The sequence below is a fragment of the Paroedura picta genome, chromosome 2 (genome assembly GCF_049243985.1).
Source record: "Paroedura picta isolate Pp20150507F chromosome 2, Ppicta_v3.0, whole genome shotgun sequence".
In the NCBI taxonomy this organism is placed as follows: domain Eukaryota; kingdom Metazoa; phylum Chordata; class Lepidosauria; order Squamata; family Gekkonidae; genus Paroedura; species Paroedura picta.
The window spans coordinates 183,328,634-183,356,578 of record NC_135370.1 but is presented as its reverse complement, the minus strand read 5'-3'; the positions used below and the strand labels follow the sequence as shown (position 1 = coordinate 183,356,578).

General features: G+C 47.5%; 1 protein-coding gene across 2 annotated transcripts; it reads left to right on the top strand.

The window, feature by feature from the left end:
- Nucleotides 1-3,838: 3,838 nt before the first annotated feature.
- Nucleotides 3,839-26,949, top strand: KLHDC1 (kelch domain containing 1). 2 transcript variants are annotated; one of them, XM_077324133.1, is made up of 13 exons: nt 3,839-4,005; nt 6,870-6,940; nt 8,747-8,864; nt 10,579-10,697; nt 11,282-11,360; nt 11,769-11,852; nt 12,033-12,116; nt 13,305-13,363; nt 14,611-14,723; nt 15,497-15,569; nt 21,092-21,176; nt 22,463-22,515; nt 24,396-26,949. In XM_077324133.1, exons 1-13 carry the CDS (start codon nt 3,895-3,897, stop codon nt 24,568-24,570), a joined length of 1,224 nt encoding a protein of 407 aa, XP_077180248.1. In that variant the 5' UTR covers nt 3,839-3,894; the 3' UTR covers nt 24,571-26,949. The 2 variants fall into 2 exon arrangements, with proteins under 2 accessions (XP_077180248.1, XP_077180249.1); XM_077324134.1 differs by lacking the exon at nt 3,839-4,005 and adding an exon at nt 4,320-4,545.
- The last annotated feature ends 996 nt before the right edge of the window (nt 26,950-27,945 follow it).

Below are 27,945 nucleotides of genomic sequence, written 5' to 3'. Positions count from 1 at the left end.
AGCCTCACAAGGATAAACTGCCACAAAAGGGAATGATGTCACCCACAGGGGAGAAAGGATGCTCATCCAGTAACAGCCTTATGAGAACGTGCTGCTGGAGGGCATGAAACTCTTCCCAGCGTGATCTTTTCTGTGCCCAACATCTTGTTCACACTTTGCTGTTTCGAAGGTGACATCAGTACGCCAGGAGGATGCCAATCCAGGCTGCAGAGAGGCACAAAAGGTTGCCCGCCAAGCAGTGCCGATCCCGGCTCATCAAGATGTAGGGCACTTGCACCTTTCCACAGGCAGGTTGTTCTTGAATTGGGCAGGTGGAGATGCGACAGAAGGGAGAGATGCAGCAGAGAAAGAAGCACCTTTGGCCATCTGTGTGCAGTGGCCAGTTGCCGACTCAAAGGCCAAGCATTTGCCACGGCAGCATTGCCAGCTCCAGGCAGGGAGAATTTTTACAAATTGGCAGGCGGGGGGGGGGGGATAAGGATACCAGCCCCCAGGAGAGACTTAGGGACCCCCAACAAGGTCAACTCCTCTCCGAGCAGCAGGGATCAGTCCCCCACCCCGCAGAAAAAAAAAGGATGCTTTGGAGCAGGGGTAGTCAAACTGCAGCACTCCAGATGTCCATGGACTACAATTCCCAGGAGCCCCTGCCAGCATTCGCTGGCAAGGGGCTCCTGGGAATTGTAGTCCATGGTCATCTGGAGGGCCGCAGTTTGACTACCCCTGCTTTGGAGGGTGGACTCTGTGGCGCTGGACCCCACAGAGGTTCAGGGATGCCAGCCTCCAGGCGGGGCCTGGGGATTCCCAGCATGACAGCTCCTGTCCAGCCATTCCCCTGGAAGGGGGGACTCTGGGGCCTTGGCCCCACTGAGGTCCCTGCTCTTCATCCCCAAATCTTCCAGAGCTTGCCAACCTGGAGCTGACAACCATACTCCTGCGCCCCCCGCCGAGGGCAGGGGGACCTGGCAACCCGTGTAAAGGGGGAGGGCTGGCCGATGTAGTCGGGAGCTCTCCAGTTCCCGCCTGGAGGTTGGCACCCACAGCTTCTACGGCGGCCGATTTAGCGGGTCGCCCAGGCCGAGCCCACCCGCCGGCCAACCCCGCACGGCCACGACGCCTCACTCACGCGCGGAGCAGCAGGCCGTGCATCTTGAAGGCGCCGCTCACTCGGCCCCGCAGCTTCTCCGCCGCCATCTTGAACGCTTCGCGCCAAAACCAAGCCACGCCCCCTGGCCCGCCCCGCCGGAGTCGGCGAATGAGGGCTCGTTCTTCAGGGCGCGTTCCCGAACCACGATTGGCCTGCCGGGCGCAGGGGACACGCCTCCTTCCAGCCAGGAGTCGACCGTCGCCTCTCCAGAGGTCCGTGGACTACAATTCCCGTGAGCCTCTGCCAACAGCTGCTCCTGACAGGCGCTCATGGGGATTGTAGTCCGTGGACCTCTGGCGAGAGCTACAGTGTGGCTACCTCTGAAAAGTCCAATCCGTCTACAAAACTATCCCGAGATTTTGCTGGACTCCTTCTCTTGCTGCGAGGAGGAAGCCCACCTTCTGCCCAGAACTCGGAGCCTCCCCCAAGCTCCCCTCTGGATGAGGCAGGGACATCCCCGGTGGGATTTCTGCCTGATTTGCTTGGCTATCCTATCCCCGTCTCGTCTCGGAGGTTTTCACACAAGGTCATGAAAAGTGAGCACGTTACCCCCAAGGAGCAAGAAGGGACGCCTCAAAGGTCACCTAAGAATTAGCATATTTTCAGTTCCCCCTTCCCAACTCTAAAAGAGAGTCGGCAGATGGGGTGAGAAAACGAGGTATTTGGGGCAAGCTCAAGCTTGCATCCCCAGTAAATGACATGGCTCATTAGGTGCACAAATGGATCAAATCGAACCAAGGGCTCCAAGGACAGAGTAGGGAATAAAGCCCAGATGATAAAAATGCTTGGTGCCAAATTGAACAGAATTACCGCCATAGAAGGCTCTGCCACAGCAAAATAATCACAAGACTTGAGATACTTTCGAGAAGACCATTTTATTTCAGCCTACAATTTAGAATACTGCCTTCTTCAAAGGCAATATTTTGTCTCATTTTTGTTAGTTCGATAAAACAATTGTGCAAGGTTTTGAGTCCTCCATAATTAATTAAACCATTTTTTTAAGGAGATGGGGGAAATGAGCTAAATAGAAAACATTTCTTGCCCACTTTTTAATGTACTTTCAACATCCAGATAGATTCAGGTGGGCAGCTCTGTTGGTCTGCAGCAACAGAACAAAGTTTTAGTCCGGTCCCACTTTACACAAAATGTAACATCATGTCAGGCAAATTAATAATTTTGGAGAACTCCAAAGCCTGTACACTGCATGCTGTCGTCTTCATTAGCCTTAGTATGCATGGCTGGTTCTCACATATGTCTTCAAATCTTTGTGTCTGACTGAGATCTCTGTACAATCAGGAGGGACACAGGAAATGATTAAAATGTGGAATTTGATGCCACAGGATGTGTTTTGGCCACAGGCATAGACTAGACGGACCCATATTGGTTTAATGGACCCATATTGGTTTGATCCCGCAGGGCTCTTCTGAGGTTCTTAGGAAGACCTCAATCTCTAGGCCATGCTGTTGGCTCTCCAGAGGAACTGTGTAAAGCAGGATGCTGGACTGGATGGACCCCTGGTCTGATCCAGCAAGGTTCTTATAAGCTTAACTTCTCTGCCAGTGGTTCTCAACCTGGGGGTCGAGAGCAGAGAACTCGGGGGTCAAATGACCCTTTCATAGGGGTTGCGGCAGGGCAAGCAGCTTGGCCAGGGGAGCATCATGCACACAACAGCCTTGTGGGGTAGATCGAGATAGTGTTCATCTGTCTGGAGCAGTGGAAAAGAGCAAGATCAGCATGGCGGGACAAGAGGCAGAACTGAAAACTGGGAAACCCTGGGAAAAAGCCAATTTATATACAATCATGAACAATGGATCTTCACACCATTGTACAGTTTCGGTTTAATTTCTGTGAAAGAACCCTTGCATGATTTTATGGTCACCTGCCACCCCCTTGAGCCTTCACAGAATCAGCCTCCCCGAGGAAGCCTGTTCCACTGAGAAACCACTCAGACTGTCAGGAACGTCTTCCGGATGTTTAGACGGAATTTAGAATCATAGAAACAGAGTTGGAAGGGACCTCCTGGGTCATCTAGTCCAACCCCCTGCACTATGCAGGACACTCCCAACCCTCTCGCTCATCCACTGTAACCTGCCACCCCCTTGAACCTCCACAGAATCAGCCTCTCTGTCAGATGGCTCCAGCCTCTGCTTAAAAATCTCCCAAGATGGAGAACCCACCACCTCCCGAGGAAGCCTGTCCCACTGAGAAACCGCTCTGACTGTCAGGAACTTCTTCCGGAGATTTAGACAGAATTTAGAATCCTAGAGTTGGAAGGGACCTCCAGGGTCATTTAGTCCAACCCCCTGCACTGTGCAGGACCCTCCCAACCCTCTGGCTCCTCCACTGTCCCCTGCCACCCCTTGGACCCTCCCTAGCCTGCTTGCCCAGCAGGGCTTTGCTGCCGTCCTCATGAAGGGCTCCTTCTCCGCACAGGCCCCCCGAAGAGTGCGGGCGACTGAGGTCGGGCAGCCACAGCCCAGCGAGCTCGCGGGGTGAGGGGGGGGGCGGGTGTGCCACGGACTGCACCACTCCGGCTGCCAGCGAGGGGGGTGGCTACGGCGTTGGAGCGTTCCTCCGCGACAGGCGCGCGCACTCCCCGGAGAGCTCCCGCGAAGGCGCCCCTCCCCTCCCCTCTGAGTGAGGCGCCCCGTCTGTCATTGCGTCCGTGGCTCGGCGGCAGGGGGCGCTGTCCGGACGGGGCGCGCGGGGGGGCGGTTGCTGAGGCGACGGCGCTCGCCCCTCGCGCTAAGATGGCGGCCGGCGCGCCCTGCCCTCCCGCCCAGCTCTGCGTGGCCGAGGAGCGGAGCGGGCACTGCGCCGTGGTGGACGAGAACCGCCTCTACGTGTGGGGAGGATACGTGGTAAGGACGGCGGGGGAGGGGGAGGGGAAGCCCGGCCCCCCCCGGCCCCCCCCCTCCCCTCAGGCGCCTTCCGTCAGGGAGGCCGCGGGACTGACTGGAGCGGCGGAGGGGCGTGGCCGAGGCCTCCCTCAGGCCGACCGCTGATTGGCTGCAGCGCAGGGGCCAGCCCACCTCCCCTCGCCCGCTCCCCTCCAGGCGCACCTGGGAGACCCACGTGGCTGTTCAGGTGGGAGACTGCTGCCTTCTGCATCCGAGGAGGTGGGCATGCGCGGGAAAGCGCAGCCCCAGAAGGAAACTGGGTTGGTCTTGAAAGGTTCTGCTGGGCTCCAGCTTTGGCCTGCTGCTGCTGCTGCTGCAGACCCACCTAAGTCCACCTTCAGAGCCCTGCTGGGCTGGAGCAATTGAGCGAAGAGCAGAGGTTCAGTCCATTGGTCCCAACAAAGTTTTACTCAAGGGATGTGCTTTGTGAGCATGCAGACCTGTGTACCTTCAGGCCAACGTGGCCACCCGCCTGACTCTGCATAGCCTGACTCTGCATAGGTGCGTTGGACTGAAGTAATTGGACAGCAAAAGTAATTGGACAGACAAAGCCTTGTTCAGGGTAGATAGATGCTTTCCTGAGCATTCAGACTTCTGTATCTGGACTCAGACTTTGTGGGCATGCACATGAAAGTTCGTCCCTGGAAATAAATTTATAACCGAAAGAAACGTTGGTCTTAAAGGTGCTGCTGGACTCAAACTTTGTTGTGCTGCTTCAGGCCTACACAGAGACCCACCTGAATGCACCTTGATGGGCGTTTTGGACTGAAACAATTGAACAAAAGTTGGAGTCTAGTGGAACATTTAAGATGAACAAGGTTATGTTCAGGGTATATGCTGTCCTGAGGAGGCACACTTCTGTATCTGAAGAAGTGGACATGCGCACAAAAGCTTATAGCCCGAAATAAACTGTGTTGGTCTTAAAGGTTTTGGTGGACTCAAACTTTGGTCTGCTGCTTCGGGCCAACATGGTGACACACCTGAATCCTTCTTCATAGCTGTGTTGGACTGAAGCAGTTGAATAAACTGGATTTACAGAAGCCCAACGAGAGAGAAACAGAGAGGGCACATGTGAAAGCTGATGAGCCTGATGTCGGTCTTCATGTCTCAGCCACAGGGTTGCCACCTCTGGGTTGTATCTGAAGACGTATGCATGCACATGAAAGCTCATACCTTGACTAAAACTTTGTTGGTCTTAAAGGTTCTACTGGACTCAAAATTTCCTCTGGGTTGTGAAATTCCTGGAGATGTAGGCAGGAGCCTGGGGAAGGGTGAGACCTTAGCAGAGTATAATGCTAATAAAGGCCTCACTTCAAGGAGGACGTAGATAAAATTGAAAGGGTACAGAGGAGAGCGACGAAGATGATCTGGGGCCAAGGGACCAAGCCCTATGAAGATATGTTGAGGGACTTGGGAATGTTCAGCCTGGAGAAAAGGAGGTTGAGGGGGGACATGATAGCCCTCTTTAAGTATTTGAAAGGTTGTCACTTGGAGGAGGGCAGGATGCTGTTCCCGTTGGCTGCAGAGGAGAGGATGCGCAGTAATGGGTTTAAACTACAAGTACAACGATATAGGCTAGATATCAGGAAAAGGTTTTCACAGTCAGTGTAGTTCAGCAGTGGAATAGGCTGCCTAAGGTGTTGAGCTCCCCCTCACTGGCAAAGCAAAGATTGGATACACACTTTTCTTGGATGCTTTAGGATGCTTAGGGCTGATCCTGCGTTGAGCAGGGGGTTGGACTAGATGGCCTGTATGGCCCCTTCCAACTCTATGATTCTATGATTCTAAAGTACATCCTCCAAACCAGCCTGGACATCGAGACCTCCAGGCCCCACCTGGAGGCTGTCAACCCTATTACCACCATGAATTTCTTTATAAGACTGAAATTCATTAGTTAGATTCAAGCAGCTTTTCTGCAAGTGAAGGGGGGGGTTATTGCCTTTGTATATCCAAAAGGTGGGGAATCCTTGGAAATTTTAGGCAGGGGGGAGTTTGGGGAGGGCAGGGTTTGGGGATGGAGGTGAGCTATAATGTCATCCAATCCACCCTCCAAAGCAGCCACTTTATAGCCCAGGGATCAGTTACAATTCTAGGAAATCTCCAGCCCACATCTTGAGGTTGTCAACCCTAGTTCTGGTACCTAAAAATAACCCTTGGCCACAGTCCCACTAAGGCCTATGACACCGGAACAGTGGCTATTAGATTTCTCAGATGCCATCCTGAGTGTTGGAAATGGAAACAGCTCCAAGGGGTGCAAGGTCATTGTCCCAATTTTATATTCGAAGCAGGACTGGTACATTATGTGCTCTGAGCCTTTGCCTGGCCACTCAGCTCAATTGGAGCTTTCCCAAAAGTACATCCTTAAAAACTGCCGTATGTCCTATGTTGTCCAGCCCAGTTACAATGGCACATTTTTGTGCCTAAGCGTGAGACACATCTTGGAATTTTTTCTAGCAATCATTTTCTTTGTGCGAGACAAATATAATTATATATGTATTATTACATGTACACAGTAGAGTTTCTAACTGATACGTTTCCATGAAGCTCTTTTCTATACCTACGTCTGATCTAGAACTAAGACGCATTTCATACCCCTTCCTCTCAGAGACCTTGGTGGATATTAAGTGGCCAGCAAAACTCATTGATGGAAAGAATTTGGATGCCTTTTATGTACTATGTTTTTGCAGTTTTTTTTGGCAATCCAGATCACCAGTTGAATACAAAATGAAAAAATAGATGAAAATGTTGGTAGAGAATGAATTTGTGACTATTACTGACGAGATTATTTATATGCTTTTGTTTATATGCCTTTTGTGGGGGGCTAGTCAATTGAAGAAAACGAAGTTTACCTTCCCAACGATGAGCTCTGGATCTATGACATTGACAGTGGATTATGGTAAGACTCTTTAGATGCAACTGATTTTTCTTTTAAGAAAGCATTTGTATTAAAAACTTTAAGAGTGGTAGCCATTGCTTTTAAGAACTTAAGGAGAGCTTTTCTGGATCAGACCAGTGGTCCTATCTACTCCAGCATCCTGTCTCACACAGAGGCCACCTTTACAAAAATAAGATGTCCCATGAGGGACATGGGTCTAGGGCAGTGATTCTCAACCTTCCTAATGCCGCAACCCTTTAATACAGTTCCTCAGGTTTTGGTGACCCCCAACCATAAAATCATGCAAGTGTTCTTTCACAGAAATTCAACTGAATTTCTGTGAAGATCCATTGGTCATGATTGTATATAAATTGTTTCCCCCCCCCCCAGGGTTTCTCAGTTCAGTTCTGCCTCTTGTCCCACCATGCCGATCTTGCTCTTTTCTGCTGCTCCAGACAGACGAACGCTCTATCTTGACCTACCCCGCAAGGCTGTTGTGTGGATGGCACCCTCCCGGCCAAGCTGCTCACCCTGCTGCAACTCCTGTGAAAGGGTCATTCGATCCCCAAAGGGGTCCCGACCCCCAGGTTGAGAACCTCTGGTCTAGGGGGCATGTGGTAGCCCTATGCACACTAAGCTCTAGAAACCCACAGGGTCCAGGCAAAAGATCTTTGGCAACTTTGATATGACCTTTGCTTGTAGATATGACAAAATTTAGTCATTACAGTGGATAAATTTAAAGGCTGCTATTTACATTGATATAACTAGCAAGATTGGTTGGTTTGTTTATTTAAAATGATTGTACCCATCTTTCCCCCTGAAAAAATGAGGAGGGGTAGTATGTAGATATATAAGCCTACACTGTAAATTTTTGTAATCAAATTGCTTTGGGGCAGAATCTCACTTTCATATTCTTGGCTGTCCTGAATTCCAGGCTCAGTGTCACAGTACAGTAAGAAGAATTAATTTGCTCCCAACTTCCACACGGAATTGGACAAGAAATTAACTACCAGGAATCCTTTTAAAGGCCCTCTTTCTGCCTACAATATGTTTCTTGTGAACTTTATACAATTAGTTGATAAATTAACCCTTATATTTCTGCTTATAAGGAATCTGTTTTACTTGATGAGCACAACAGATATTGTAGGCATTGCTTAAATTCGTATGAGAGCCAGCTTGGTGTAGTGGTTAGGAGTGCGGACTTCTAATCAGACGAGCCGGGTTTGATTCTGCGTTCCCCCACATGCAGCCAGCTGGCTGACTTTGGGCTCGCCATGGCACTGATAAAGCTGTTCTGACCAAGCAGTAATATCAGGGCTCTCTCAGCCTCACCCACATCACAGGGTGTCTGTTGTGGGGAGAGGAAAGAGAAGGCAACTGTAAGCTGCTTTGAGACTCCTTAGGGTAGAGAAAAGCGGCATATAAGAACCAACTCTTCTTCAGTAATATCAGGGCTCTCTCAGCCTCACCCACCCCACAGGGTGTCTGTTGTGGGGAGAGGAAAGAGAAGGCAACTGCAAGCTGCTTTGAGACTCCTTAGGGTAGAGAAAAGCGGCATATAAGAACCAACTCTTCTTCTTCTCCTCCTTCTTCTTCTTCTGTTTGTTCAGGTTGTTTCGTTAACTAATTAGTACATTACAAGTGAATCAAATTCCAGTGCTATACGTCCTGTGTGGTAATATTTATGTACACTTATGTACACTTGACTCACACAAGCTTGTACCCTGGAAAATGTTAGACTTTAAGGATTTGCTGAAGAAAAATTACAGTTGTTTTCCCTTTTTCTCTGGCCAAAATTACAGCATTTCTGTGTCTGCTCAATTTCAGGTCAATGCATCTAATGGAAGGGGAGTTACCTCCCTCAGTGTCTGGAAGCTGCGGGGCTTGTATCCAGGGGAAGCTGTACCTCTTTGGCGGCTTCGATGACAAAGGATACAGCAATCGGGTACTGGGTTCCTTCCATTTTCTGGACATCTTGTAACTACCTACTGAGGATGAAATAACTCACTAATGAGACTTTAAATTGATTGAGAGATCTTAATAGGAAGGTATTGGTTTTGTGTGTCAAATAGCGATCCAAAGAGCAACTCCGATCTAAGATCTGCCTCATCTGTTTCTTACCCTTCCTGCAGAGAGCTGAAGGCGGGCTACGTGCTCTTGCTTCTCCATTTTACCCTACGCCTACACCAACTGGCCCAAAGTCACCCATGGCACTTCTGAGACATGTAGAGAAGTGCACCTTAATTGTGCACCTCTTCAAGTGCCCCCAACTGCTCCAGCACACCTTGTGGGCTCTCACATAAGCCCCTCCCTGTGTTATATCATATTACTGGTTTTGAAAGTTCTCCAGATCAGTGGTCTCCAACCTTTTTATCACCGGGGACCACTCAACGCCGGGGACCACTCAATGCCTTTTACTGAGGCCCGGTGCGGGGGGGGGGGGTAGTTTACTCCTCTACTCTCAACCACTGCCCTAACGCTCTATGATCGCTATGGTAATGTTTAAACATCCCTTCAAAATAAGATACAGACACGCCACAACAATGAACATCAGGAACATTTTATTTTCATGGAAATTTTAACTCCTGACAGTGACAAATCAACGGGAACCCTGAGCTTGTTTCTCTGCAACGAGATAGTCCCATCTGGGAGTGATGGGAGACAAGGACACCCAAAGTGTGTGGTAAAGGGCTGGGGGGGGGGGAAGAAGGCGTCCTTTGAGGCCCACCTCCAATTAGTCGAAGGACCACATGTGGTCCGCGGCCCACAGGTTGGGGATCGCTACTCCAGATGACCTTAATGGTTTACTGTGGTGGTGGTGGGGATAATGAAATTGGGGGAATAAGAAGTCTGCAGCCACATGTCTTTGAATCTTGCCCTATGATTGTGCCCCACAAACAGCACTCCTGCACTGCTGCTAGCAACAGTCATACCCATATGGAATTTTATGTCCAATGTGTTTGCATGCTGTTCAAAATAAATTTTGCTGATGGCGGTGTTACTGGTGATGTGAGCAAATACAGTGAAAAAATGCAGTCACTTCTTCTGCAGCTGTTCATGATGGGAAGTAGCAGTCATCAATTCCTGGCAGTGTTTTAGACAAATATATGGTTAAATGGTTTGCTGCCTCATTTTGACTCTCAGGAACTGAGGCTATCATTGTGAGATGCTGTGACCAGCAGCCAGTTACCAACCGCAGTTCAAACCAGGATAGTCGAGTATAAATCAGCTTGTATTTGTAATTAAGAATCTGGTCCTCTGGGTGTCTGCAGGGGGTGGATTCGGATGCAAACTGATTCGGCGCCTATCTCTGTCTGAGTTTTGGCCTTTTCCCAGTCCGCACCACTTTGCTTAGCCTGGACTGCGGTCAAAGGCAAATTCTAATGACTGAGAAAATCCACCTCAGCGTTAATTCAAAGGCAGCACAGATCACACTCTAGGCACAATATCAAAGCCCTCCATAATGGAAGCAGAATTCCTGCCGGTTAGTGATATTTGTCGGCTGGAGATCAGAGTGTTTAACAGTTTTCTCTCTTAAAAAAAAATATAAGGAATGAGTCTCACTGCTTGTTCTCTCCTGTCGCCACCGTTGCCGATTAGCACTTGATTTTTTCCTGGAATATTGCTCTGTGTTGAAAGTGTTCTAATTTCCTTTTAAGCTCTATTATGTTAATTTGCGAACAAGGAATGGAACCTATTTGTGGAAAAAAATCTCAGACTTTAATGGTCAGCCTCCTACACCACGTGACAAACTTGCCTGCTGGGTGTATAAAGACAGGTAATTGTCAGGGGTGATTTCATATACGGGGAGGTGGCGTTAGCTGGTGGACAAACCCGCAGAGCCTGAATTAGAATCATAGAATCATAGAGTTGGAAGGGGCCATACAGGCCATCTAGTCCAACCCCCTGCTCAACTCAGGATCAGCCCAAAGCATCCTAAATCAAATTCTGTATGTCTTCTTGTCCTGGGTCAGCCCTCCTAATTTATAGCTGTGTTTCTCTTAAAAATTGGACTCTTGCTGCCCTTAATTTGCACATAGGGCAGGGGGATGGTAACAGTGGCTAGTTTTGATAATGTGAAAGCGTTGTCTAATGGCTTTAATGTTCCCTGTCTGGTGGATGATTCATAGTGGAATTTAATATCTCCCCCCCCCCCCACACTAATTTCCTAAGAGCACTGGTGACATAAACAGTATCCAAGAAGCCCGCTAGCATGAAGGCAGAATTAAAAGACAAACAGTGCAATCCTAAACGGCCCATAGACTTCAGTGAACTCTGAAGGGTCTGCCTGTGTTTAGGATCGCACTTCAGTAGTCTTAATGGCACAGAGTTAATTCATCATTTTAATTCTAACCTTTTCAGGCTAATATATTTTGGAGGCTACGGCTGCCGGAAGCAGAACGAGTTGAGTGACTGCTTTGATGTGCACGACGCGTTTTGGGTAAGGGACACTGTCTTTTATTTATTTACTATTTATTTATTTAATTTATATACTGCCCTTCCCCGGGGGCTCAGGGTGGTTTACATGGGACGTATGAACAGTACATAAAACTATAACATATGAATAACCATACAGTAATATTAATAACTGGTAGTTGTAACAATAAAACGGTGTCAACAATGCTACAGTGCAACAGTGCAAACAGATCCAGAGCACTCTGGTGGAGTTCTGAGAGGGAGGGGGGGAGCAGGGGCCCTTCATTCGCTGTTGTTTGTGCCTGGTCTCAACCAAGTCCCTGGCGGAAGAGCTTTCTATTTCCAAATAGAAAGGGCCCTTCTGTTTGCTGGAATATTACAGTTGCTTTCATTCTCCACTTCTGTTCTTCTTTTCATGGCGCCTGATCTTTAGGAAGGACAGATATACTGGGGATGGCACAACGATGTCCATGTCTTTGACACAAGACAACAAAACTGGTATCAGCCAACAATTAAAGTAAGCGTAATTTTGAAATCGTGGTTCATTTCTTTGCATGGCCATGCCCTTTCTGACTGCCGTGTTTTATTCAGTGGTCAAGTAGCCTTCCAACCCATAATCTTGCATTTTCTTCTTTTAACTCCTTGAATTTGTATCAACGTTTGTAATTATTTTGCATGCTTTTGTCTTTGCTTGCAGCAGGGAGATCCACCTCAGCCTCGAGCGGCTCATTCATGTGCCGTCCTAGGAAACAAAGGCTACGTCTTTGGAGGACGCGTTTTGGTTAGTCTTTTTTAAAATGCAAGGCACGATTGTTCCCAGTGTAAATGTAGCCAAAGGGGAATGGATGAAACTCTTTCCTTTCTCCAAAAACCAGAATGTCGCCTGCCGACATGTCAGTGTCACTACTGGGTTACATCAACATGTCGTGTTAATTTGTGTTCTTCCGGTTTGGAAGAGGTTGGGAAGGTTGTGTGGGGGGGGGGAGGCGCATCCCAAAACTGTGAGAACTCCGGCCTGGTGGAATGAGTTCCCAGCTGGGATTTGGGCCCTATCGGTGATAACAAAATTCCAGAGGATCTGCAAGATTGCACTCTTCCACCAGGCATATGGTTGAAGCCAACATTAGCACAATATGACACCAGTACACCCCCTTCCCCCTCTCCCCATTCATCTTGAAATATAGACACAGAATAGCTGCCAGAATTGGTCAGATCTGGGGCACTGAAGTAGGTTTTTAGGTTAAGAATTTTTAAAATGAGCGTTGAATGCTTTTATATTTTAGGATGCTTAGGGCTGATCCTGCGTTGACCAGGGGGTTGGACTGGATGGCCTGTGTGGCCCCTTCCAACTCTATGATTCCATGATTCTATATTTATTTGTACATATATTTCATTGATGTTATCCACCCCAATCCTATTCTAGGGAGGGGCAGCAAGTAAGTAAGTAAGTAAGTAATAAATAAACAAACAAATAAATAAATAGGTGATGATGATGATGACCCTAAACATGGCCCCTCTCCACGTTTACATGAGGCCTCTGTGGAAAAGAGGCTTCCTTGAAGGAGGCTGTTTTCCACAGCCTTAGTCCCTGGATCATGACACAACCTAGTCTACCTCACAGGTATGTTGTGAACACACACGTAGCTGCCTTCTGCTGATCTCAGGATCCGTGTTGTCTACTCAGACTGGCAGCAGCTCTCCAGAGTCTCATGGAGTGGTCTTTTGTACCATCTTCTATCTGGTTCTTTCCACTGGCGATGCCGGGGATTGAACCTGGGACCTTCTGCATGCCAAGCAAATGCTCTGTTGCTGAGCCATGAGAAACACCCTTGACTCCCTGGAGAAGCACCATGCCTTTTTAAGTATATAGATTTCCACCTGGGGAGCTGTCAGGTTGCTGTGCTGAAATCATTATTCGTTTTCTTTAAACGTCCTAATCTCATACTCTGTTCTGTTTCTTTGAAAACAGCAAACAAGGATGAACGATTTACATTCTCTGAACTTGGATACCTGGGCTTGGTCAGGAAAGTAAGTTTTGTTCCCCATACCACTTTCTCCTCTGGTTTAAGCGTTTCTAATTCAGGCTTGAATGTTTTATGTTATTTTTACATTTCTGTGGAGTGGGTTTGTGATTATGAAATTGCTTTCAGCTCCACGTATACAAAGATTGTGAGATGATGCAATTTGGGGGGGGGGGAGGCAGTAAGCAATGAAACAGCATAAAAAGAAACTTCCTTATATTGCACTTAAATCTTCATTTGACATCTCTTGCAGCTACTGTAGCTGTTCCTGGTGGAATGAGCTCCCGGGTGAGCTGCAGTCCCTGCGGGAGCTTTCCGCATTCCGCAGGATCTGCAAAACGGAGCTCTTTTTCCAGGTCTTTGGTTGAGGCCAGGGCAGTGAGGAAGATCACTGGAAGATCACGCCCCCCCCCCCCCGAGCTGGTGTTAGCACCTGGGCATTGCCAGCTAGGCCCTCTCTCCTCCCTGATAATGGGTCTTGGGTGCGGGGCTTATTTTATTTATCACCCGTTGCTGTGTATTTTATTTTGTGTCAGTCTGTCCTTTTAATGCGGGTTTTAATGGGATTTTTAATGACATTGTAACCCGCCATGAGCCATTGTATCGGAGTGGCAGGCAATACATCAAATAAATAAATAAATATTCTGACTTTGAGGGGAAAGTGGTTTTAACTTTTTGATCAAACCAAGAATATTTTTGAGGAAGAAACTCTCTTAAGAGTTTTCTTCCCTTATTTGATTGTATATGTGCGTTATGTGCTCTCAGATTGCTTTTGAAATATGGTGTCCCATCACATCATTGACTGCCTTGTTGAGATCTTGCAAACTGGAGACTGTGGCTTCCTTCCGTCTTGGTGCACGTACAGAAGTTCAGGTCTCCTACCCCATCTCACGAGTTTCACAAAAGTACTCCTTCTCTGAGGAAATTAATTTACAAAGCTCTGCTGCTATTTTCTATACTGAAAAAAATAGCCATCATCTGTCTGCCACTATAACGTCCTCTAAGCTTGTTTTAGAGGGAGATGAGTACCTAGACAAATGGAGAAGTTGGGATTTTTATGGATCCCAGGTGTCATGGGGAGGCACTGTAACCAGAAGAGCCTCAGGAAGCATGCAAAAAGCCACAGTGGGTAGCCATGTTGGCCTAAAGCAGCAGTACAAAGTTTGAGTCCAGTAAACTCCCATCCCAATAATTCTTTTTGTGAGCTTCATTTAATATGTATGCCTGCCATATTTTGGTTTGTTTTCTACCTAGAATTTGTACAAATGGTGAAAAACCCGGAGAGCGATCGTGGCATACATTAACACCCATCGCAGATGATAAACTGTTCCTGTTTGGTGGGCTGAGTTCAGACAATGTCCCTCTAAGTAAGTATGTTTTCCAAAACCTATTGCATTTGTTGGGCAAATACCAATATACAATTTATAACTGCCGAATTGGTGTGAATTCCACTTTGTCCCTGATGAATGTGTAGAGCGTTGCTCTTCCCCCACTGAAGACGGGGCGGCGGGAAGTCCTCTGCCCCTAACGGCACTTCCCTGCCACCGCTTGGCTAGCCAGCAGGGGTGAAATGGTAGCAAACTGGGGAATGTGCTGATGTCACTTCCCATGCCATGGCTTAACCACAGAGATTTGCCCGAATGCTAGAGTGTCCTTTGGGTTCTCTGGCAATGCGTTGACAGTATTTCTGGGCTCATGGAGAGTGCTGTCACCAGGTTGCTAGCAGTGCCATTGTGTGACCAGTGAGGGCTCCCTCCACTGGTATTTCACCCTACCAGTTGCCGTGCAAGGGTAGTGAATATTCTTAGAGAAACTCTGGCTAACCTGCTCCCCTCATCCTTATGCCATGGTTGACAGAAGCAGCACTTGCAGGTGACTTTTCCTTTCACTGTTTATTCACATCGGCCTCACATTTCAGAATCAGGTTGTGGTGCCACGGAAGCCCCAAAAGGTCAAACATCCCATGCCTCCTCTGGGGTGAGCCAAGAGGACTCTTTCAGTTGTTGCCAAGGTTGCCCCTTGTTTCCATCTTCTATATATATATTTTTGCTGGTGTTAAATTCAACACAAAATCAACTGCGTTACCACCAGTGGAAATTCATTATAAAAATGACGTTAATCTGTACGCCTTTCTTTTCAGGTGACGGCTGGATTTATAGCGTCTCTCCAAACGAATGGCAAGAACTTGCCTATTTACCGAAGAGCAGACCGAGGTATCTTCAGCTAGTCCGCACTTGTTGGGACTGAGATAAGTAGGAATAGATGGTTATGTCAGAGTCAGCTTCATTGCATTCTCAAATATTTGCTACCACGTTGCTGTTTGTATTTTGAATAACTTTTAAGGGACTATTTTAAGGGTTTAAATAATGTCCAACTGCCAATATGCAGTTAATTGACACTTACCAAACTGCTTAGTTAACTAATTGCTTCCCTTGCCCTGCGTAGAGCCTTCTGTTGCCTTTGCATTTGTGTTCTAAATATATTTGGAATAATAGAATCCTAGAGTTTGAAGGGGTCCTACAGGCCATCTAGTCTCACCCCCTGCTCAATGCAGGATCAGCCTCCAGCATCCAGGATAAATCTCTGTCCAGCCGCTGCTTGAAGACCCCCAGTGAGGGGGAGCTCCCCACCTCCTTAGGCAGCCCCTTCCACTGCTGAACTAGACTCCTAGAATCCTAGAGTGGGAAGGGGCCATGCAGGCCATCTAGTCCCACCCCCTGCTCAGTGCAGGATCAGCCTCCAGCATCCAGGAGAAGGATCTGTCCAGCCGCTGCTTGAAGACCGCCAGTGAGGGGGAGCTCCCCGCCTCCTTAGGCAGCCCCTTCCACGGCTGAACTAGACTCCTAGAATCCTAGAGGGGGGAGGGGCCATGCAGGCCATCTAGTCCACCCCCTGCTCATTGCAGGATCAGCCTCCAGCATCCAGGAGAAGGATCTGTCCAGCCGCTGCTTGAAGACGGCCAGTGAGGGGGAGCTCCCCACCTCCTTAGGCAGCCCCTTCCACTGCTGAACTAGACTCCTAGAATCCCAGAGTGGGAAGGGGCCATGCAGGCCATCTGGTCCCACCCCCTGCTCAGTGCAGGATCAGCCTCAGGCATCCAGAAGGGTCTGTCCAGCCGCTGCTCGAAGACGGCCAGTGAGGAGGAGCTCACCACCTCCTGAGGCTGCCCATTCCACTGCTGAACTACTCTGAATGTGAATATCAGCCCCCCCCCCCCCCCAATATTTAGCCAATATTATTCTACACGTAGTCTAAACATGGATTTAGTCAGTGCGGGTCCTGCCCTCTGCTGCCACCAGGAACAGACACTTATTTTGGATGCTTCTTTGTTCAAAAGAAAGCACCCTGATTTCAGTGGGAGTTGTTTCCTGGCACACACAGCCAAACTTGGTTTGAACAAACCTCTGTCTTCAGGGAAGCATTAGGTGATACAGAAGAGAGTTGCTTAGGCCATAAACCTCTGCATACCCGACATTCAGTGCTGATGGGGCCAAATTTCATGGTTATTAAGTTACACGGACATGGAAAATAACTGAACTCTTCAGACCTATTCACAGCCAATGAATGAATGAGGGTGCTGCATTGTCCATTCTGATTGCCAGCTCCCTTTCAAGGGCCTTCCTGATTCCTTCTGCACAAGATCCTTTAAGTGGAAATGTTGGGGATCAGTTACTGGACTTCCTGCATACGTAGCAAACGCCCTGCCCCCTGGTCAGAGGCTGTTCTTCAGCAATTATTCCATCAGTACATGGACAGGTGGTTGCAATTCTGCTCCCCCAGCACCTACCGCTTCTACACCTGCCAACTAGGCCAGTGTAACTACTCTATTGAGTTGCCCTTCTACTTTTATTTCCCCTTCGTAGTCCGAAGCAGGTACATAATGCATTAGGGGCAGCGAGCTGGTAGTACTATGGATTTCATTTTGTAGATCTTTTCCCTTCAGTATAATTTGAGAGCAGGTCAGACGGAAGATATTAACTTTTCCACTGATCCTCAGCCCTCTTTCCTTTGCATAGCATAAGGGCAGACCTCGGGCCGTCTCCCTTCAAGATCAACTCAATGGAACTGGGCTGAAATCACTCAAGTCAAATTAAATATTCAGAGGTCCTTGTCAGCATTTGTTCCACTCACGGCCTCTCTTCACCCTGGACATAGAGTACGGGCCAGCCACTGAACAGCCCAGGGACAAGCATGACCCACTGAGAAATAACCATTTTTCCTGCAGTTGCCAAAACGAACAGAGGTTGGCTGGGGCAGGCGGTTTCCGGGATGGGCAAATGGGCTGTCCTCTTATGTAAAAGTAGTTGCTGACCAGAGGTTTAGGGGGACCGGCAGGCATCAAGACTCTCTTGCTTGCAAGAGTCACAGCTCTGTTTAAGGGTGAAAAAATGTTCTACTGTTACTTGCAGCTTCTGTGGAATGGGCCAAGTTCAGAGAAATTTGGCCTCTAGTGGTTTGTTGGAAATCGTGTTTAAGAATACAGCGGTTTAAGACCAGCACGCTAACTCTTCTTCACCAAAGTTAGTGAGCCATAGGGCTGAGTCCCACAGACATACATATTACTGGCCATGTTCAAGTGTGCTTGGCTAGCCCCGAGTAGGCAGCAGAAGAGGAAGGCCCCTGAGGCTTACCCCCTCGCACATGCAAATCCCTTCCCTTATCAGAGCAAACCAGGATTCACACTAAGTCGAAGTCTCGGCTAGCTGAACAAATGTGGGGAGGGACGGGGAAGTGGGCAGATTTGTGCACGGGGAGGGAGGAGTTCCAAATGAACCAGAATTACAGGATCTGTAATATTTTGTCTGCTATCTGTCACCCTTTCTCACTGGTTTGCTGCTGAATGTGTGAACGGCATCCATTTTAAAAAGGGTCATATATGGGGATATGTCAGTCATTTGAGGGCCTTGTCCCTGGCATTAACCAGCCATGGCTAGTACAGGTCATCACTTAATATCGCAGGTAACAAACTGGTAATCATGCCTATGTCAACGCACTCTGTGTGCAAAGTTGTTAGCCCCCTCGATTTCAGTAAAATGTCCCCGTGTTTGTTTTTCTGAGCTGGGTCCATTCCTCTGTTTTCTGGGTAGCCCGGATACGCTGCTAGTTTTCATTGTTTGCAGGAATATGGGGTCACCTGCCGTTCCCATGTTGAGAAAATCTCGGAGTCAGATCCTGGGGCCACCTGCTCTGGTTGTCAGTGCCTGTCTGGGAGGCAGAGTTGGATCTTTCCCGGCAGCTTCTACCTGAGATACCTCCTCTCTCTTTTGGGACAGGGGAGGTCAGAGACTGAACCTGCCTTCTCCAACACAGGATCTGTCTCCGACTCCTTGCATTAAATGCATCGTCTAGTTCCAAGGTTTGGATTGTGACAACTAATTTCGCCAGTATCACCCCAGTTGGAGGGTCTGTTTTCTTTCTTTTTTAAAAGATAACGTTAATGTAGCTGATGTGTGATGTCAATAACATGCTTTATTAGAATGTCTAGGTGCTAAGTTAGAGCAGCTGTGAGAGGACATAAACTCTATCAGTCTGTAGAAAGAAAGCCTCAGGTTTGCAGCTAGGAAGTCCACAGAGTCAAGGCGGTGTTCCAGTCCAGGCCAGAGTTTCCCTAATAAGGCAGAGGCAGACCTATCAACAGGTATGAGGAAGAGCACAGGTGGGATACAGTTTAGTGTAAGGAGATCCGTGAATAATTGCTGAAATGAATGAAGTAAGAAGCACTGGCTAGCTTTGTACTTTTCTTTTTGCAGTCGTTAAATAAACAAAAGGGACAAATCCCGTTGACCTCTGTGAATTAAACTCGGCCGATTGATTCTAAAACGATTCCATTATTGGCACAAATTGGTTTGGTCGACAACGGACTTGTATTGATGCATACCCATTTGTTTATTTTGCATTAGCTTGTGCAAAAAAAGAGTTCTTAACATCAGAACGTGAGATATGCTGGACCAGGCCAGTGACCTACCCAGTACAAGGCTCTGTGTCACACAGTGGTCCAAACCCAGGTGCCATCAAGAGGCCCACCAATAGGGCCACGTATCCAGAAGCCCTCCCACTGTTGTCCGTCCCCCGTATCACGAAAACAGAACATCATGACCCAAAACAGAGTCTTCCATCCATGCCTTGTGGCTGACAACCACTGACGGACCTCTGCTCCAGATGTTTCTCCAGTCCCCTCTTACAGCTGTCCATGCCTATAGCTGCCACCCCTTCCTGTGGTAGGGAATGTCACTTGAATGTCTTTGGGTGAAGAAGCACATCCTTTGATCTGCTCTAAGCTCATTGGTTTCATCTAGTGCCCATGAATTCTCGAATGGTGACAGAGAGAAAAGCACTTCTTTCTCTACTTCGTCTATCACGTGCCTAATTTTATTAACTCCTGCCATGTCACCCCTCAGTCGCCCCTCCATGCCTCTTACCTTGAACGTGGTGTTGGGAATGGTTAACATGCCAGGAGGGCGGGGGAAAACAACCCCACTCTTAGAGGATGCATAAGAGGGGTGAGGGGAGAGAGGGACCCTCTGACGCCAGCCCCAAAAGAGCAGGGCTGGGGAAGCACGCCACCCTGACCTTGCAGAAAGCTGGGCTATCAGCCAAAACAGCCAGCGGTTTTTGAAATGTTCCCCTTGAGAGTCAAATGAAGTAGCACAATAAAATCGAGGCCCTGTAATACGCCTTGAATAAATCTTTGTTGGTCTTAAAGGTGCCCCTTGAGAGTGTCCTAGCTTCTCTCTGTCCTTGCCGGAGTCCTTTGATCTCAGCCAGCAGCCGTGCACCTGACCTTGGTGGTGTGTTTGGGCACAGTGCCCAAGCCGGAGTAGGTCTGGCATTTGCACACGTGGTTGGCAGAGTAAGGAATGGACCACTGTGAAGTCTGCCTGACCTGCTTCCCCTCGGGAAGAGGAAGGGAAGGAAGGAAAGGCAATCTCCTTTTCCAGAGAGAATTTGTCTGTGCTCAGTAATGCTCTGTAGAGACAGACTCTACAAGAACTCCCCGGCTTTTACTGTAAGTGCTTTTGAACGAAGGCCAAGATCTGTGAGAAAGAAAGTGGCCCTTTCAACGGGCCTGTTTCTAAAAGGTTCTCAATGCCTCCCTTCAAGGGACTGAAGTCTCTGGCCACTTGATGCCCAGCAGCTCAAGTGCAATATTGAGTGACCGCCAGTCCATTAGCACAGTTCGGTTAATACCCGAATGGGAAGGATTTGAGATAAGCAGGGAATTCGATGCTTATCGTAGAGGACATTTTAAACCTCACCCCCTGAAGATTACTTTGAACAGAGTCCTTCCGTCTGAACAGACTGGTGGTTCTGTTCCTATTGAAACCCGTCATACTGTTGCAGAGTCTTATTGCTGCAGGCAAGCCTTGAAGCATCGTTAACAGATGCAAAGGTTTTACTATTTACAGCTTCAGCTTCACACAAAAATTACAGTTACCTTGGCAAATTGTAAACTGGTAAGTAGTAGAAGATTAGTGAGACTGCAGATTCTCAGTTCACAGCCAGTGTATAATTTGAAATATTTATCACATTAAGGGGGGGGGGGATATTCTCTTATTGAGAAAACTGCATTCAAGTAGAGCTATTCCCATGTATTAAGGGGAAAGTCCTACAAAACTGATGTGAGACATTCCCATATGCTAAATCTTATTTGCTGTTTAAAATGACAAATTGTGGTGATAGTCATGTAAAATCTACAATTATTGAGGAACTTAAGAGTATATGTAATATTTTTTAGGTTGTGGCATACAGCCTGCCTTGGAAAAGAGGGGGAAGTGATGGTCTTTGGAGGAAGTAAAGATGACCTGCATTTCCTGGACACAGTCAGTACATTTAATGTTTGTAAAATCATATTACTAGTGATAAAATCTTTTTAGTTCTAATTTTTAATGGTTTGTTTATTTTTATGGCAGAGGATTTAAATAGGCAGAATAATATATAAAGGTAAAGGTATCCCCTGTGCAAGCACCGAGTCATGCCTGACCCTTGGGGTGACGCCCTCCAGCGTTTTCATGGCAGACTCAATACGGGGTGGTTTGCCAGTGCCTTCCCCAGGCATTACCGTTTACCCCCCAGCAAGCTGGCTACTCATTTTACCGACCTCGGAAGGATGGAAGGCTGAGTCAACCTTGAGCCGGCTGCTGGGATTGAACTCCCAGCCTCATGGGCAAAGCTTTCAGACGGCTGCCTTACCACTCTGCGCCACAAGAGGCTCAAATAATTTATATTTGATCCATTTTGATAGACAATACCCCAAACTCTGGAGGGAGAAAAAGAATTCTTCCTGTCGCTTCTTTGCTCGGGTCGTTGTGTTCATTTTTATTTCTCCATGACTGATTAATTTTTTTGCATGCACTACAGCTGTGCTGCGACTCAAGCATTTATTAATCCATTGTTGTATTCATTTAATTTAAAAACCGCTCTCGCGAGCAGCAGAATCTACTAGATGTTAAAATATAGATATTTATTACTATTCATGTGCACATTTCAGATTTTAAAAACATCAATATTAATCATACACTGTTGCACAGATCCAATTCATATGGGCACAAACTGACCTAATACAAAGGACCAAACACATTTCAACCCCTCTTGGGTGGTCTGATATTAAAATTCACTGACTCAATATTGCAATAGAGACTACAAGGTGGTAAAAAGAATTCAAACAGGCTAGTGTAAAATGTATCCAGATCTCTCTCTCTCTCTAGGAGTCCTCTGTGCAAAATATTTCTTTCCCACAATTCCCAACTTATTATTGCCCCCTCTTAGCCTGAGTGCATTCTCATGTGTCTCTTATTTAGATTTAGATTTATATACTGCCCTCCCCCAAAAGCTCAGGGCGGTTTACAGGGAAACAGATACAGATAACACGAGGTAATACATATGACAACAGCAATAACACTACAACAATAACCCCAACATGATAACAGCAATAATAATAGGATAGAACTGCAAAGGAGCCTCAGCTCAACTCGGACTGGGACCCAGGAAGATTAGTGGCGGTCGTAATATTGGGGGGGGGGGTTGGGGGATGTGTCATGTTTGCTGTCCTTAGGATCCAGTCCTCTGTGTCACATGGTCGATTTACCCTTCTTTTGTTCTTGCTTAGGGACACTGCAGTGATTTGTTGATTTTCCAGACCCAACCCTACTCACTTCTCAGGTGAGTTGAGGAGGAATCGCAAATTCAGTATCATATGCCAGGTGGTTTTAGTGGCCCAGGGTTGTCCAGTCTTGGAAGCAGGGCCAGCCCCAGTTAGGATTTGGATGGAAGACTCTGAAGGAACTCCAGGGTTGCTGCATGGAGGCACACCTCCTCCCCTTCTCTCTTGCCTTGGAAACCCCGTGAGGGGTCACCAAAGGGCAGGGGTGGCCAAACTGCAGCTCTCCAGATGTCCATGGGCTACAATTCCCATGAGCCCCTGCCAAAACTGGCTCTCCAGTTGTCCGTAGACTACAATATGCATGAGCCCCTGCCAAACTGGCTCTCCAGATGTCCATGGCCTACAGTTCCCATGAGCCCCTGCCACACTGGCTCTCCAGTTGTCCATGGACTACAATATCCATGAGCCTCTGCCAAACTGGCTCTCCAGTTGCTCGTGGACTACAATTCCCATGAGCCCCTGCCAAACTGGCTCTCCAGTTGTCCGTGGACTACAATATCCATGAGCCCCTGCCAAACTGGCTCTCCAGATGTCCATGGCCTACAGTTCCCATGAGCCCCTGCCAAACTGGCTCTCCAGTTGTCCGTGGACTACACTATCCATGAGCCCCTGCCAAACTGGCTCTCCAGATGTCCGTGGCCTACAATACCCTTGAGCCCCTGCCAGCAGGGGCTCAAGGGAATTGTAGTCCACGGACATCTGGAGGGCCACAGTTTGGCCAGCCCTGCTACATAGCTTCTGCCACTTGACAGCACTTTCTGCCCCACCACCCCCGATGTGAGAGGTCGCTTAAACCTGGCAAGTCCCGTGTGCATGCAGGAGGCACAAGAAGCTCTGTGTGCTGCACTGTCCTCCGGGTTTCAGGAACTGTCCCTCGCCCACAGTAGGAGTTACTGCTCTGTGCAGAAAAGAGAATAGCGGTGCCACCTCAGAACCCAGGGGAGCTGCGGCTGGTGCTCCTCTGATTTCAGTGAGACATGAAAGTACAAAAGCATACATTGAATTGCACTTGTTGGCCAAACCCACTTCCAATCCAAGATGCCGTTGTTCTAGGCTGCTGCTTCCTCTCCCACTCCCTCCAACTAGAGTCTTTTGTCCCTTTCCTCCTAACCACTCCTCAGTTCCTGTGTCCTTTAGCCTACTCCTGAGGAGACCCTTTCTTCACAAGAGCCCTGTAGCACAGAGAAGGCCTTTAGCCTGCAGGGCATTAATGCTGGCTGTGGGTCCACATGTATGTTCAGTTGCTGCCCCTGCAGACCCACCTTGATCTTCCTTGCAGGTGGGCTCTCCCACTTCTCCCCCAGAGTCAGGGCCTTCTGGGGTGTGTGAGATCATTACAACAGGCCTGTAGTGTAGATCAGTGTTGTTATCCCCACGTCTGAGATATGGGCCTGTGACAGAGCCAATAACTTGAACTGTGCCGCTGTAAGCATTTACTCTCAGGCATCACTCCCATTCCGTGTAATGGAATTTGCTGCCTAGGAAGTTTATTGAGGATTGGAACCAAAAAAACCCCACTGAGTTTGAAGCTGACAGGAAGCGTTGGCCATCACATTATTATGGAGTGAGCACTGACATTTCTGCATGTTGTGGAGGTTAACAGCGGCAGCTTCTAACCTGGCAAGCAGGGTTGGAATCCCCGCTCTCCTCCACATGGAGCCAGCTGGGTGATCTTGGGTGCCTCACAGAGCAGTAACATCTGGGCTCCCTCAGCCCCACCTACCTCACAGGAGGGTGTTTGTTGTGGGGAGAGGAAAAGGAAGGTGATGGTCAGCTGCTTTAAGTCTCCCTTCGGTAGGGAAAAACGGGGTCTAAAAACCAACTCTACCTCTTCTATTACTGTCACAATAATTTGCTAACTCTGGCCAATTTCTTCCAGGCTTTGCCTTGACTGCATTGCTAAAAACGCTGTCCTCTTGGAGAATCAAATATCCTGGTTACCAGCCAAACTGCTTGAGCAAGCAATGGATAAAATCACTTACTGGGCAGCAGTCCACTGTCGGCAAGAAAAAATGGCTGAAACCGAAAGACAGGAGCAGAGCAATTCGGCCTAGCAGCGTTCTGCGGGGATCTGTGACATGCAGCACAGGCCATTCAGCGCATTTAGAAGTGTTTACTGGGGCGAATCTTCCAAGGATAGCTCTAGTCTGGAGATGTAGAAACATTCGATTATTTTTGGGTATCCGAGCACCAGTTAGAGCTAAATTGCCTTTGTGGCATTAGCTTGTCAGTTCTGAAGTTAATAATGACATTCTTGGGTGCCCTGAGCCACTTCATTAGTACCACTAAAGAGGCACATGAAGTTCCAGAGCATTAAATTTGGTTGTATTTCTGACTGTTGCCTCATGTTTGCCGTTTTCTGGAAAAGGGAATTCATATACACAGTCTAAAAATAGTATCCTTTGATTGGAGAGCACGTAGAAAGCCTTAGCTGAGATTTTGAGGGGCTGCATTATAATGCCAATCTGAAAATACCATGGAAATATGGCTGTACAAATGTACAAATGTCAGTTATCTTTCAAGTGTTTGCACTTTGTTAAGTAATTTTCATCTGCTAAGTCAGAGCACTTTCACTGAACCTTGGGGGGGTTTCTTTTGTAATTAATCAGAGTTTCAAAAATGTTTTACATGCCACACTTTGGATATGTAAAGTTTGTATTTAACATGGTTGAAAAATATTTGCCTTATTTATTGTAAAAACAAAATGTTTATAGAAATAATATTTTCTTATCTCTATTCGGGTGTTTAGTTAATAGTCATTCAAATCTGGTCTGCATTTGAATAGAATTGTGGTAGTCAAAAGTGTGAGGAAGGAAAAAAACTTTGAACTATTTTGAGCCAAAGATGGTTAGAGTGCAGTTTCCCCAGGACATCAGAAAGTCTTTCATTCTGTATACAGAAGTTCTGTTATGCCTCAGCTTCACAGTTAAGCATTATATTCCTGTGTGGCCATTTGTGCTGGGGGATTTCTGTTCTGAGGAAGAAAGGATGTGCCTACATTATTTGCCTCCTTGCTTGAGTCTCAAGTTGAAAAGGGGATTATGGATCTTTTTCTAGCCATTGACGTGGGCGCATCTTATTTGATGCAACTTATTTGGAGCAACATCACGCAGTTTTGATTCTGTAGTTGATTCTGTAGTTAATGCGAATGGCTTAACATTCCCAAATTCATGAGGACTTTTAAGTGTAAAAATAGGCCAATGGATTTTAGTCGGGTTATTAACAGACGGGGGGGGGGGGGTAATTTCCCTGTATCCTTCTCTCTCCAAATTCCCTCCCAGGTAAACTGCTCTACTGGGAACTCACACATCAAATTTTCCCACCCCTGTGCCTTTCACAGCTTCATTTCACTCAGAAACTTGACAGCAGACGTAGGGGTCTAGGGGTGAGAAGGTTCCCCGCTTGACATCTGCTTGTCAAGCAGCTATTAACAGCCTGCTTTGCAATCCCAGTTTTTGTGAGATTCCTTCCCTGGAACTCACCAGATTCTCTCTCTGCACTTTGCCTCTGCCTTTCATTTGTTTTCCTTTTGATATTTGGGAGTTCTCTATTGTTCTTGCATTCTGCTCCCCTTTACGTGCAGTCCACACCTGGGGCAACTTCCTATTTTCAAAAGGAGTCATTGGTCTGCATCAGCACAAAGGATATGCTCAGTTCTGTTAGGAAGCCCATTGCTTTTTGAAAGATGCTACATGTAGGGTGGGAGATGATGATGTAGACTGGAATCACAGTGTGAGGGGGGGAAGTAAAACAGCCCGCTTGCATTGTTTTCTCACTCCGAAATTGCTCCAGGAAACTGCCATTTGGAACTGGGGAAAAGTGCTGGAGGGAGGCTTATCACCGCCCATCTCCCCAATTCCTGCTTCCAATCAGGTCCTCACATGCCTTGCAAGTGGCTTTTTATAATGCTGGGATCTCCAGACACAAGCCACAAAGGTGCAGTCACTCAAGAAGAGAGTTTGCACAAGCCCTCGTGAAACTAACAGGAGCTGTGCAGAAACTCAGCAGTATCCTGGAAAAACTCCATCGTGAGGCCAAGAGAAGTTCTTTCCCCACAAGGTTGTGCCAGATATTTAGAAGTCATGGAAAGAATGTGCTTAGAACTGGTTTGATTATTCTACCAGTGTCCAGTAAGACAAGACTGATGAAGTTACTGGAAAGGCTGCCCTAAGCTGAAGCACTCACCAGGGAAATTTGACACGGCCTTGGGCAGCAGCATCTTGTGATCCGAGCCCAAAAACATCTGATGAGGAAAGTACCGCTAACATTTCTAATTTTGAAAATGTCTTTGGAGCCAGGTCCCGATAATATCAAGCGTGCCTGTATCAACTTATGTTTTCATGAATGTTTTATAAGATCTGTGAAAGGAAAGCCAATTGATCCTTTTTTCCCCCTTTGCAATACAGAAATAAAAACATGGAGATCTGATTGTTTCTCTTGTTTGTTTGTTTGTTTGTTATATCTATATACCGCCCTCCCTCAAGGCTCAGGGCAGTTTAATTGGAACGTAAATAATTATACATTGAACTCAGTTTTGCCCATAAACTAGAATATAACAATGGTAATAATAACAGTAACAGAAGAAAACAGTTTAACAGAATAGTAATCAGGGCCCAGTAGGGATGGTTGATTCTGTCCGACCTCTACCAAATGCCTGGCGGAAGAGCTCCCTTTTGCAGGCCCTGCGGAACTGCTTTAGTAGATATGCTAATTAAGAATGGAAAACACTTGCTCCTTGTCCATGTTCTCTGTTTTTTAAAACAGTTGCCTAGAATCTACAAGTCTAATTTCTAAATATAGGGGAAGAGCTTAAAAGCGTCACTGAACCTTGGGGGAGAGCAGAGACTACGTATCACATTAGAGGCAATGTCTAAGGCTCCTTGACACAATGAGTTATTCAAATGTGGAATTTGCTGCCAGAGCAATATGGTGAAAGCCACGGGCATAGGCTTAAAAGGGATTGGACAGATTCATGGAGGATAGCTCAGGGCTGTAAAGTATGGTCGGTATAAAAATCCAAATAAATATATAAATCCAAATAAATAGAATTGGCTACTAGCCATGGTAGCTATGTTCAGAGGCAGTAAATACCTGGGAAAGCATGCCCTGTGGCCACCCCTGCTATGCATAGGGTGGCCAAACTGTGGCTGTCCAGATGTCCATGGACTACAATTCCCATGAGGCCCTGCACATCTGGAGAGCCACAGTGTAGCCACCCCTGCCATGCACAGTTGCATTGCCCAAGGTCCCTAATTTCTCTGAGTAACCGTGTGAAACATTTTGCACAGCGTGGCCAGAAGGGCTCATGGGAATTGTAGTCCGTGGCCCCTGTAAAGCCCCACTTCGGCCGCCGTACCTGCACAGAGAACCCTTCCTGCATAATCCAGCTCTGCGCAGCATTTTGCCCGCCTTCCCCCTCTGCCACTCAG